The sequence below is a fragment of the Staurois parvus genome, unplaced genomic scaffold (genome assembly GCF_062004578.1).
Source record: "Staurois parvus isolate SC_StPar_1 unplaced genomic scaffold, SC_StPar_1.0 ptg000390l, whole genome shotgun sequence".
In the NCBI taxonomy this organism is placed as follows: domain Eukaryota; kingdom Metazoa; phylum Chordata; class Amphibia; order Anura; family Ranidae; genus Staurois; species Staurois parvus.
In genome coordinates, this window is record NW_028318186.1 from 1,418,125 (window position 1) to 1,431,829 (window position 13,705).

General features: G+C 44.0%; 1 protein-coding gene across 1 annotated transcript in view; it reads left to right on the forward strand.

The window, feature by feature from the left end:
* Positions 1-13,705, forward strand: part of PKHD1 (PKHD1 ciliary IPT domain containing fibrocystin/polyductin) — an 808,705-nt gene that overhangs the window by 471,254 nt on the left and 323,746 nt on the right. The window contains exons 39-40 of the mRNA XM_089685961.1: positions 1,235-1,370; positions 8,814-9,060. Coding sequence (XP_089542087.1) covers positions 1,235-1,370; positions 8,814-9,060 — 383 coding nt within the window. The remainder of the gene's footprint in view (positions 1-1,234; positions 1,371-8,813; positions 9,061-13,705) is intronic.

The window sequence follows — 13,705 nt, forward strand, 5'->3', positions numbered from 1 at the left end:
TGCCATAATAGGCAATGTGAATGAATTCCCATAATTCTGTTCTAACAGGTTCACTTTATGCCATTTACTGTACTTTTAACATTAGTGTAATTATAGCATACACTATATTGTAAAACGTATTGGGCCCACCCTCCAAATCATTGGATTCAGGTGTTCCAATCACCTCCAAGGCAACAGGTGTATAAAATCAAGCACCTAGGCATGCAGACTGCTTCTACAAACATTTGCAAAAGAATGGGTAGGCCACGTAAAATGGCAGAGCAGGGTCAGTGCATGCATGCTGCCTTGCACAGTACGCAGAAGCCACCAACTGTCTGGAGAGTCAATAGCTAAGGACCTCCAAACTTGGTGTGGCCTTCAGATTAGCAAAACAACAGTGTGTAGAGAAATTCATGGAATGGGTTTCCATGGCAGAGCATCTGCATCCAAGCCTTACATCACCAAGTGCAATACAAAGCATCAGATGTAATGGTGTAATGCACGCCGCCACTTGACTCTAGAGCAGAGGAGACAAGTTCTCTGGAGTGACGAATCACGCTTCTCTGTCTGGCACTCCAATGGATGTGTCTGGTTTTGGAGGTTGCCCGGAGAATGGTACTTGCCTGACTGCATTGTGCCAAGTGTAAAGTTTGGTGGAGGGGGGATTATGGTGTGGGGTTGTTTTTCAGGGGTTGGGCTTGGCCCCTTAGTTCCAGTGAAGGGAACTCTTAAGCCATCAGTATACCAAGACATTCTGGACAATTTCATGCTCCCAACTTTGTGGGAAGAGTTTGGGGATGGCCCCTTCCTGTTCCAACATGATTGCGCACCAGTGCACAAAGCAAGGTTCATAGAGACATGGATGAGTGAGTTTGGGGTGGAGGAACTTGACTGGCCTGCACAGAGTCCTGACCTCAACCAGATAGAACACCTTTGGGATGAATTAGAGCGGAGACTGCGAGCCAGGTCTTCCCGTCTGACATCAGTGCCTGATCTCACAAATGCGCTTCTGGAAGAATGGTCAAACATTCCCATAGACACCCTCCTAAACCTTGTGGACAGCCTTCCCAGAAGAGTTGAAGCTGTTATGACTGCAAAGGGTGGGCCAACTCAATATTCAACCCTACGCACTAAGACTGGGGTGCCATTAAAGTTCATGTGCGTGTAAAGGCAGGCTGGCCAATACTTTTGGCAATATAATGTATAAATAGCACATGCTAAATGCATTTTAAAATTTTCCTTGATTTGTTCACAGGACAAGGCTTGTATGATGTCCGGGGTTACTACTCCTAAAAGGGTTCAGTTGGTCATCTCTAATACAACGTTTATGAACTTTGACATTCAGACGTGCAGCGCTCTGAGCACATGTTCCGGCTGTATGAGGGGACAAGGTGAGGGAGAAAAAAAAAATATTTACACAATGCTTGAAATCTGACCTCTAGTCAGGTATACAAAACATAAATTAACGCAGCATTGTATTCATTAATACCTCATTTTATTAATTTCTTTGAATGAAAGCAGTTTAACTATCTCAACGTGACTTGATATGAGCCTCTGTATCAGCTCTCCTGTAAATCACAGCTCAGACTGGAGGAGGGAAAAGCAGCACACAGGGCCAGCGAGTTTAGGAGCATGCTGATAGGAGGAGAGAGCAGAGTGACAGAGAGATGAGGTCAACACTTTACTGCTTCTCCATTCACTGTCAAGTCACAGTCTGGGGGTGGATCCATGAATTGTGTTGAATGATGCAGACTGTCATTGAACTTAAAACGTCTAGAGCAAAAAAGAATTATTGCGGGTTACTTTTCTTTAATTTAATTGGGAAAGGGATAGACCCTCTGTCAGGTTTTGGCTTGCAATCTGTGTTCCCTTTGGGGAGATCTCACCTCACTTCCTTGTACAGGAACAACACACAAATATTTGCATTTATTTTTCATGAGCTCCCAATATGTATAGAGACAGTAAGATTTCAGCTGAAATCTATCCTTTGCATAATATGAAACCTGGCCTTTGGCATGTATGTACAGGTGAAACTCGTAAAATTAGAATATCGTGCAAAAGTTCATTTATTTCAGTAATGCAACTTAAAAGGTGAAACTAATATATGAGATAGACTCATTGCATGCATAGCAAGATAGTTCAAGCTGTGATTTGTCATAATTGTGATGATTATGGCTTACAGCTCATGAAAACCCCAAATACACAATCTCAGAAAATTAGAATATTACATGCAATCAATAAAACAAGGATTGTACATAGAACAATATCAGACCTCTGAAAAGTAGAAGCATGCATATGTACTCAATACTTGGTTTGGGCCCCTTTTGCAGCAATTACTGCCTCAATGCGGCGTGGCATGGAAGCTATCAGCCTGTGGCACTGCTGAGGTGTTATGGAAGACCAGGATGCTTCAATAGCGGCCTTCAGCTCTTCTGCATTGTTCGGTCTCATGTCTCTCATCTTTCTCTTGGCAATGCCCCATAGATTCTCTATGGGGTTCAGGTCAGGCGAGTTTGCTGGCCAATCAGGCACCATAATCCCACGGTCATTGAACCAGGTTTTGGTGCTTTTGGCAGTGTGGGCAGGTGCCAAGTCCTGCTGGAAAATGAAGTCAGCATCCCCATAAAGCTTGTCTGTGGAAGGAAGCATGAAGTGCTCCAAAATCTCCTGGTAGACGGCTGCGTTGACCCTGGACTTAATGAAGCACAGTGGGCCAACACCAGCAGATGACATGGCTCCCCAAATCAACACAGACTGTGGAAACTTCACACTGGACTTCAAGCATCTTGCTGTGTGTGCCTCTCCATTCTTCCTCCATACTCTGGGTCCTTGATTGCCAAATGAGATGCAAAAGTTGCCCTCATCAGAAAAGAGGACTTTGGACCACTGAGCAACAGACCAGGTCTGTTTTTCTTTAGACCAGGTAAGACGCTTCTGACATTGTTTGTTGTTCAGGAGCGGCTTGACAAGAGGAATGCGACATTTGAAGCCCATGTCCAGGATTCGTCTGTGTGTGGTAGCTCTTGATGCACTGACTCCAGCCTCAGTCCACTCCTTGTGAAAGTCCCCAACCCTTTTGAATAGCCTTTTCCTGACAATCCTCTCCAGGCTGAGGTCATCCCTGCTCCTTGTGCACCTTTTTCTTCCACACTTTTCCCTTCCACATAACTTTTCTATTAATGTGCTTTGATACAGCACTTTGGGAACATTCAACTTCTTTTGCAATTACCTTTTGAGGCTTTCCCTCCATATGGAGGGTGTCAATGATGGTTTTCTGCACAACTGTCAGGTCAGCAGTCTTTCCCATGATTGTGATTCCTACTGAACCAGACTGAGAGACCATTTAAAGGCTCAGGAACCCTTTGCAGGTGTTATGGCTTAATTATCTGATTAGAGTGGGACACTTTGAGCCTAGAATATTGCACCTTTTCACAATATTCCAATTTTCTGAGATTGTGGATTTGGGGTTTTCATGAGCTGCAAGCCATAATCATCACAATTATGACAAATCACGGCTTGAACTATCTTGCTTTGCATGTAATGAGTCTATCTCATATATTAGTTTCACCTTTTAAGTTGCATTACTGAAATAAATGAACTTTTGCACGATATTCTAATTTTTCGAGTTTCACCTGTATATGCAGTGGTGTATTTTGGTTTTGTGCTGCCCTAGGCAAGACTAAAATCGGGCACCCCCTGCATCTAAGTTTGTCCCACTCCTTCCTGTTTAAGACCCCCCCCCTCATCTGTAAACCCCACCCCTTCCTCTCTAGGCCCCACCTATTTCTATTAGAGCCCCACCTCTTATTTTATTCCATTATCAGTGTCATTTGGAGGTATAGTGCCCCATCATTGGTGTCAGTGGAAAAATAGTGCCCCATCACTGGTGTCAGTGGGAGGAATAGAAATTCTGCAGGACCCTCTGCACACTGGTATATACCCTTTCAAGCAAACTATGCAATAAATAGGGATATTTAGTGCACACATATTCCAATACATGCTTAAGCTGGCCAACTGCGTCAAAGTAATCCCACTATGGCCAGTCCTACTCTGCCCTGCCTACGCAAGTGCTACTGTGGACACAATGCTAACATAGGGGAAAAGACACAATGGGGAGAGCTACAAGGTTCAGGTCTGGCTACTGACCCAACAATACAACAAACAAGAAATCCCTGTGCTCAAATCCATACAGCTAGTGCATGCATTTATCCATCAGGTGCTAAAGGGGTGTAACCACATTAACTCTAGAAATTCTGAAGGACCCTCTGCACACTGGTATATACCCTTTCAAGCAAACTATGCAATAAATAGGGATAGTGGGAGGAATAGTGCCCCATCACTGGTGTCAGTGGGAGGAATAGTGCCCCATCATTGGTGTCAGTGGGAGGAATAGTGCCCCATCATTGGTGTCAGTGGGAGGAATAGTGCCCCATCATTGGTGTCAGTGGGAGGAATAGTGCCCCATCATTGGTGTCAGTGAGAGGAATAGTGCCCCATCATTGGTGTCAGTGAGAGGAATAGTGCCCCATCATTGGTGTCACTGGGAGGAATAGTGCCCCATCATTAGTGTCAGTGTGGGAGGAATAGTGCCCCATCATTGGTGTCACTGGGAGGAATAGTGCCCCATCATTGGTGTCACTGGGTGGAATAGTGTCCCATCATTAGTGTCAGTGTGGGAGGAATAGTGCCACATCATTGGTGTCACTGGGAGGAATAGTGCCCTTGTGTATATGTGTATGTATATATGCACATGTAGCACTACCCCCTTGGGGGTTGCTGTTGAATTTGGGTCCTCTTATAGTCTTGCACAGCCAGTCAGTCGATATTTTTCACACTCATGTTCATCCATGGTCAGAAATCAGGTCTTAAGTGTTATTTTTGGGTTTTTTTATTGAGGGGATTAAACTTGGATGGAGTAAGAAGTGTATATGATGCCCAAGGGAACTGAAATTTTGAGGACGAGCTTCTTGAACTATTTATAGTTTCCCCATTAAGACACACAGTCCCTGTTGAGTGCTAGCCAGCAACTCCAGTTGTAGTACCCCAGACCCTAGATGAACTCCTCTTCACCCAGCAGTCTGGTAACTGTCCTTTCCTGGACAGGGGATCTGGCTCCTGTTACTTCAGCTAAGATGAACAGTCACTAGTAGGAGGCTAATCTGATTTTCCACCAGAGTGCTCCTTCCCCTATCCACCCAGGGGCTATAGGTGTACTCATTCAGTTCCTCTCCTGTACAGCTTGTGGAATGGCTGCTACTACCAGGCCTATCAGCTGGGTGGCTCCTTCCTTGCCACACCGGTAATCCTCTCTCAGGGGACCAAAGAGTCCTGAACTTTCCTCATCTATATCTCCAGGTTCGCAGGCAGGCCCCATCCTAGCAGACCTCCTGGCAGCCTTCTCCTTCCAGCCTCACATTTTCCTAACTCCAACTCTTCCACTCCTCTTACTGAGCAGGCTCCAACGCTTTTAAGGGAGTCCAGGCCCTTGCCAAGCCTCCTGTTGATCTATCTATCAGTGATTTTCTTCTTTTTTTGGCACCATTTTTCTGTTCTTTACTTTTATTTGATGTCCTTTATTTTATAATTATACAAATCAGACTGAAAAACGTACCCATATCCCTAAACTATTGTATCAAGAACCACAAAAACCAAATGGGACTTTACTGGTACAGAAGATGGACAACAATACATTGTTATATAAAACATGTTTATTGAAACAACATATCTTCCAAATATGTACCATAAAAAACAGTAGTTAGAATAATTAGCCCAATATACCACAGCATTGTATAGCATGACATCATAGCACTCCAAAGGTCAAAAATTTACCATAAAAACAGTATTTTGACTAAACAGCCCAATATATCACAGCGTTCTATAGCATGACATCTTGCACTTCAAAGGTCGACGCATTTCGCCAATAAGCTTGCTCAGGCCATTTATTTTATATATTTGATTTATTCCAGAGCAGTCTATTACTCTGATCACATGTTGCAGAGAATACTTTCTTTAGGGGCCGATTTACACTATAGAAACGCAGTTCGGATGCGCTCAGGATGCGTTTTTGCATGCGCATTTTTGACGAGTTTTTGTTATGGTGCGTTTTCTATGCGTTCTGGTGCATTTTTTATGCATTCCAGTTCATTTTTCCTCTCTCTTTTTTTTCAATTTAAATAGGGACATGTGTGTTAGAGTGCGTTTTTGGTGCATTCCAGTGCGTTTTTGATGCGTTTTTACCGCGTTCCAGTACAGTTCTGTGCAGACAAAAAGGCAGCATTTTCTACTTTTTTTCTGCATCTGGAATGCACTGGAACTGCAAGCACTGATATGAACTATGACATTGACAACCTTATAACCTGCTTTCTGTGCATTTTGGATGCAGAAAAAATGCAACTGAAACGCATGCAGTGTGAACTGGCCCTTAGGGCTCGTGCTCATGGGCTCACACTTTTTAGAAGGAGTGTGTTTCTACACCCTGGAGTCACAGCCTGTACAGATCAATGACAGGCCAACAAATGCGCTGCTGTACCCAAGTAACTGAACATTAAAGCAGTTATATGCAGACGGTGACAGATAGGCGGCCCTTGACACAAACTGCATCGCATCAGATCGCAACACATCAGATTGCAAACCACATGCATTGCAAGGTGGTTGTGGCACAACTCCCTTCACCTTAATGGGCCACATTCTGTGGCAGTACTGCTCCCTGAACATAACAGGTGGTAGAATTCTTGCCACAGCAGCAGCATTTGTACAACCTCATCCAACTGCCTTTGCAGCTTAAGCGGGATGGTTAGGAGGGGAGGTAAAACCTCAACTAAACTGCCTATTTTTACTGTCCCTGACTGCACATGTAAACTAGGACTAATAAACATTGTTAGAATAGCCGCAAGGGAACAGGGAGATGTACTAGGTCACAGTTGATACTTTTTGTTTTGTGTCTTTGCAACCCTTTTTACTTTACTACCAGGCACTTATACCCCCTTCCTGCCCAGGCCAATTTTCAGCTTTCAGCGCTGTCACACTTTGAATGACAATTGCGCGGTCGTACAACACTGTACCGTATGACATTTTTCTCATTTTTTTCACACAAATGGAGCTTTATTTTGGTGGTATTTACTCACCGCTGGGTGTTTTATTTTTTGCTCTATAAACAGAAAAAGAGCAAAAAATTTTAACAAAAAAAAGTTTTTCTTTGTTTCTATTATAAAATTTTGAAAACAGGTAATTTTTCTCCTTCACTGATGTGCGGTGATTAGGTTGCACTGATAGACAGCACTTATGGGCACTGATAGGCAACATTGATGGGCACTGATAGGCGGCACTGATGAAGTGGCACAGATAGACAGCACTGATGGGCACTGATAGGTGGCACTGATGATGCTGCGCTGATATGCAACAATGATGGGCACTGATGGGCAGCACTGATGGGCGCCACTGATGGGTGGCACTGACTGCCGGCACTGCTGGGCTCTGACTGGTGGCACTGCTGGGCTCTGACTGGTGGCACTGCTGGACACTAATGAGTGGCACTACTGGGCAGCAGTGATGGGTGGCACTGATGAGAGGGCACTACTGGCCAATGGTGGGTGGCACTGTTGGGCACAGGTGGGTGGAAGTGCTGGGCACTGATCATCAGGGCACTGATGATCAGTGCCCTGATGATCGGTGCCGATTCGTCCTCTGACAATTGTCGGCTATCAGCAGTACTTTCTTCACACTGTGAGAGCGCAAGGAAAATGCAGCTGATAACTGGCAACTGCATTTACCAGTGATCTGCTGTCATTGGACACAGCTGATCACGTGGTAAAAGGCCGCTGTGATTGGCTTTTTACCACATCACATGATCAGATGCGTCCGCAAAACACAGCGATCACGAAGATCGCCAAGTGCACGCCCCCGGGGGCACGTGGGAGGGCGCGTTCTAGGAGGACGTCACATGACGCCCTCCCAGAACTGGACAACCGCACTGTAACCATCATTCGGCTATAGCGCGGTTGGCAAGTGGTTGAACATATCAGATTTTGCTGTTAGGTTTGGTTCACACTAATGCAATTTCTGATGCGATTGGAGTTGCCCAGAATCACATGACAATGGAAATAACATTGTTTTCAATAGTAGCTGTTCACAATGCAATGCAACTGTGAAGTGACTTTGGGGAAGGGTCCTGTGCTAGTTTGGTACGATTTTGTGGGCCATAGAGTTCAATGGAAGCACATAAAAAAATGTGTCTTAATGTGTTTTTGATGCGATTTTGTTGTATCTTTCCCCCAACTATTCTCCTTTCTAGTAATAGTAGCAGTAGTGGTAGTAGTAGTAGTATTAGTAGAAATCACATACAACTTGCACTACAGAATCGCACCTGAAATTGTGTCAAAACACCATCACATTAGTGTGAACCAGCCCTTAAGAGGACCTGCACTGTAAAAGCTGTTATATTAAAGAAGTAGGAGAGGTGGAGTCATCACAGATCCACAGAATGCATGAGGCAGAAGTAGGGAGATACTTGCACTACAAGTCCCTAGGTACAGCTTCCTCTCCAGCAAGGAGAACAGGGATCAGAACAGTACATCAGCAAATCCCTTTCCATACATGGTGAGACTAGCAGTCAGAGGCAGCAGTGCCTTAGATGATTTCACACTGCAGATAGCTAACTAAAGAACAACGGTACATTGTTCAGTTTACTACTTAGGCATAATTAACATTTCTTCATGTTCCCGCCACACAAAATCACCTCTTTTAGAGTTCAGGTCCACTTTAAAGTATTGTTCTTTTTCTGTTGCAGCTCTAGTTTTTATCTTGATGATATCTTCCATATCTTCTTTTTGTCTTAGGGGGCTTCACAGTAAAATCCCAGAGGCTTACATTTGTAAACTCGCCCAGAAAATCTGTTTTTCCGTTTGCTCACTGTGCACTCATTGAAGATATTGATGGCTCCTTCTTTGGCTTGGAAGGGAGCCACCTGCTGGCCAACACAGATATCCTGCCAGGCAGCTGCCTTGTCAAGGCTGACATCAGCGGTGGCATACCAGCCAGTGTCTGCCCAGCCGACAATAAGTTTCACCGAACGACTATCTCTCTGTAAGTACTGGCAGCAGATGATATGAAATTGTAAATCTGATTTTTCTTACGTTTACAGGAATAAATGCAGAAATCCCAAAATGGGAATTTTCACCTTTATGCTTAGATGTATGGTTAATCCTGATTACTTTTTTGCTGCCTTATTCTGACTTTAGTAGATACTTTTTAATTTACTGCTTTCATTTCTGCCCATTTAAAACTGAGCTCCAGGTACAAGAACTTTCATTGAAATGCATTTCTCAATAACCACACAGGGTATAAATCCACTTTGTGTACACCAAACACCTTTGCAAACCCAGATATTACCTTGTAAAAGTAAAATTACATCATCACTGTTCTGTACATAGAGCTGTGGGAGGGATTCAGCAGCTCCACCCACTACAGGATGCCTGTAGAACACTACAGGAGGGGTTGGAAACAAGACCAGTCCCCCTGCACAAGGAGAGAGAGCAGCATTGAACAGTCTTTATTACTGGAAGCTGCACAGAGGGAATGTCTCACACTGGATTACTTCACAGACCTGGAAGAAATACACAACTCACACCAAGTTTCAAGGAAGAATACATATCTATTATATATAGACAATATTTGTAGATCCCGGAGTTAAGATTTAAGTTTTCTCCTCCATTACTGTAAACTGACTACACACTGCTCCATCCCCTCTGTCCTCCCTTCCCAGTGTTGTGCGACCTAGCTACAACTAGAATTCCAAATGCAATTTACCACACTTAGAATCAACTCCAGACCTTTTACCTGCTTAACTGATGAAGAAATAACGAAGGAGTAGCCCACACCTGGCCATGAAACAGGTGATTCAATTGTCCAATTACTTTTGGTCCCTGGAAAAAGGAGGGATGGCTACTCTTAAGGCTGGCCATACATTATACAATTATCTGCAGATTTTTGGTTTAGATTTACCAAAAACCATATAATAGGAGGACAAACCTAAACAACACTTTCAGTTGTATCCAATTAGGCAGGCCTTGCACTACATAGTTGAAGGTAAATCTAAAGGAAATTGGGCAGAAAATCTGCAGATAATTTTATAATGTATGGCCAGCCTTAAGAGCTATAATTCCTAAACCCTGCCTCCAATTTGGATGTACATACCCTCAAATTAAACCTGAGAGAATGCACTTTCAGCACATATTTACTATATAACTATAACTTGAATGTGTTTTGGTAAATACTTCAAAAAACTAAAATTGTGCCTGTGTCCAAATATACAGATGAAACTCAAAAAATTTGAATATCGTGCAAAAGTTCATTTATTTCAGTAATGCAACTTTAAAGGTGAAACTAATATATGAGATAGACTCATTACATGCAAAGCAAGATAGTTCAAGCCGTGATTTGTCATAATTGTGATGATTATGGCTTACGGCTCATGAAAACCCCAAGTCCACAATCTCAGAAAATGAGAATATTGTGGAAAGGTGCAATATTCTCGGCTCAAAGTGTCCCACTCTAATCAGCTAATTAAGCCATAACACCTGCAAAGGGTTCCTGATCCTTTAAATGGTCTCTCAGTCTGGTTCAGTAGGAATTACAGTCATGGAAAAGACTGCTGACCTGACAGTTGTGCAGAAAACCATCATTGACACCCTCCATAAGGAGGGAAAGCCTCAAAAGGTAATTGCAAAAGAAGTTGGATGTTCCCAAAGTGTTGTATCAAAGCACATTAATAGAAAGTTATGTGGAAGGGAAAAGTGTGGAAGAAAAAGGTGCACAAGCAGCAGGGATGACCACAGCCTGGAGAGGATTGTCAGGAAAAGGCCATTCAAAAGTGTTGGGGACTTTCACAAGGAGTGGACTGAGGCTGGAGTCAGTGCATCAAGAGCCACCACACACAGATGGATCCTGGACATGGGCTTCAAATGTCGTATTCCTCTTGTCAAGCCGCTCCTGAACAACAAACAACATCAGAAGCTTCTTACCTGGGCTAAAGAAAAAGAGACCTGGTCTGTTGCTCAGTGGTCCAAAGTCCTCTTTTCTGATGAGAGCAACTTTTGCATCTCATTTGGAAACCAAGGACCCAGAGTATGGAGGAAGAATGGAGAGGCACACACTGCAAGATGCTTGAAGTCCAGTGGGAAGTTTCCACAGTCTGTGTTGATTTGGGGAGCCATGTCATCTGCTGGAGAATCTATGGGGCATTGCCAAGAGACAGATGAGAAACATGAGACCGGATAATGCAGAAGAGCTGAAGGCCGCTATTGGGCAGCACAGTGGCTAAATGGTTATCACTTCTGCCTGGCAGTACTAGGGTTGTTGGTTCAAATCCCAGAAGGGGCCCAAACCAAGTACTGAGTACATATGCATGCTTATACTTTTCAGAGGTCCGATATTGTTCTATGTACAATCCTTGTTTTATTGATTGCATGTAATATTCTAATTTTCTGAGATTGTGGATTTGGGGTTTTCATGAGCTGTAAGCCATAATCATCACAATTATGACAAATCACAGCTTGAACTATCTTGCTTTGCATGTAATAAGTCTATCTCATATATAAGTTTCACCTTTTCAGTTGCATTACTGAAATAAATGAACTTTTGAACGATATTCTAATTTTTCGAGTTTCACCTGTATATGGACCTAACTGTATGTTTATGTATATATATATATATATATATATTGTTGGAACTAGCACCAAGGGTAGAGCTTTTGAAGCACAAAGTCACTCACTTTCTTCTTTTTAAAGGCGGTTTTTGCCCAATTTTATTTAAAAGAAAGTTCCATACAATATAGGTTTCCCATGCAGGGGTAATCACCGTCAATGCAAATGAAACAAAGATTCAGCCTCCTGGCTCTATTTAGCAGCACCGCTGCTCAGGCTTCATGCCTCAGTCCTCTTGACCATTCACACACTGCACCTGGGTTAGCGCCCTTTCCCAGCACTCCTGTTTCTCCAGCCCACAGGCTTGGGCCCTGTCTGATCTGTCAGACTATACTGTGCCACCATGCACACTTGTGGCTGCTCCCTTGCACCCACATGGACTCCTCAGGAGAGTGGAGCCCAGAACCCTGGTCCTGACTCTGGAAGAGATCCATACACACCTGACCAGTCAGTCTCCTGGCCATTCCCAAAACCTGGTCCCAGGATTGGAGATTTCATCCCTCCCAAATCACTTTGAAATCTCCAGGCTCCAGGTCCCAAAATGGACTTTACAAAGAAATTAGGAAAGTGAAAAGCCAGTTTCCTCTGTATTAAACAAGTACCCTGAAGCCCCTTAACCTGCCTTGTTGAGAATCCCAGGTGATCTATCCTTTTTACATTGTGACCTCTCACCACACTGTCACAATATATACACACACACTATATTGCCAAACGTATTGGGACACCTGCCTTTACACACACATGAACTTTAATGGCATCCCAGTCTTAGTCCGTAGGGTTCAACATTGAGTTGGCCCACCCTTTGCAGCTATAACAGCTTCAACTCTTCTGGGAAGGCTGTCCACAAGGTTTAGGAGTGTGTCTAAGGAAAGGATTGACCATTCTTCCAGAAGCACATTTGTGAGGTGAGGCACTGATGTTGGATGAGAAGACCTGGCTCACAGTCTCTGCTATAATTCATCCCAAAGGTGTTCTATCAGGTTGAGGTCAGGACTCTGTGCAGGCTAGTCAAGTTCCTCCACCCCAAACTTGCTCAGCCATGTCTCTATGGACCTTACACTAGTGTGCAGTCATGTTGTCCCCAAACTGTTCCCACAAAGTTGGGAGCATGAAATTGTCAGAAATGTGTTGGTATGCTGACGCCTCAAGAGTTCACTTTACTGAAACTAAGGGGCCAAGCCCAACCCCTGAAAAACAACCCCACACCATAATCCCCCCTTCACCAAACTTACACTTGGCACAATGCAGTCAGGCAAGTACTCCTGGCAACTGCCAAACCCAGACAAGCCCGTCGGATTGCTAGACAGAGAAGTGTGTGTCACTCCAGAGAACACATCTCCTCTGCTCTAGAGTCCAGTGGCGGCGTGCTTTACACCACTGCAACCGACACTTTACACTGCACTTGGTGATGTAAGGCTTGGATGCAGCTGCTCGGCCATGGAAACCCATTCCATAAAGCTCTCTACACACTGTTGTTGTGCTAATCTGAAGGCCACACGAGGTTTGGAGGTTTTTAGCTATGGACTCTGCTGAGAGTTGGTGACTTCTGCGCACTGTGCGCTTCAGCATGCACTGACCCTGCTCTGTCATTTTATGTGGCCTACCACTTCGTGGCTGAGTTGCTGTTGTTCCCAGTTGCTTCCACTTTGTTATAATACCACTAACAGTTGACCGTGGAATATTTAGTAGCCAGGAAATGTCACGGATGGACTTATTGCACAGGTACTAACCTATCCCGGTACCACACTTGAATTCACTGAGCTCCTGAGAGCGACCCATTCCTTCACAAATGTTTGTAGAAGCAGTCTGCATGCCTAGGTGCTTGATTGTATACACCTGTGGCCATGGAGGTGATTGGAACACCTGAAACCCTAGCCAAATGCAAAACTAGTGAAAAACAGTCAGAAAAGATGAGTAGGGAAAAAAAAGTCAGTGGCCTCCACCTGTAAAACCATTCCTGTTTTGGGGGTCGTCTCATTGTTGCCCATCCAGAGCACCTGTTGTTAATTTCATTAACACCAAAGCAG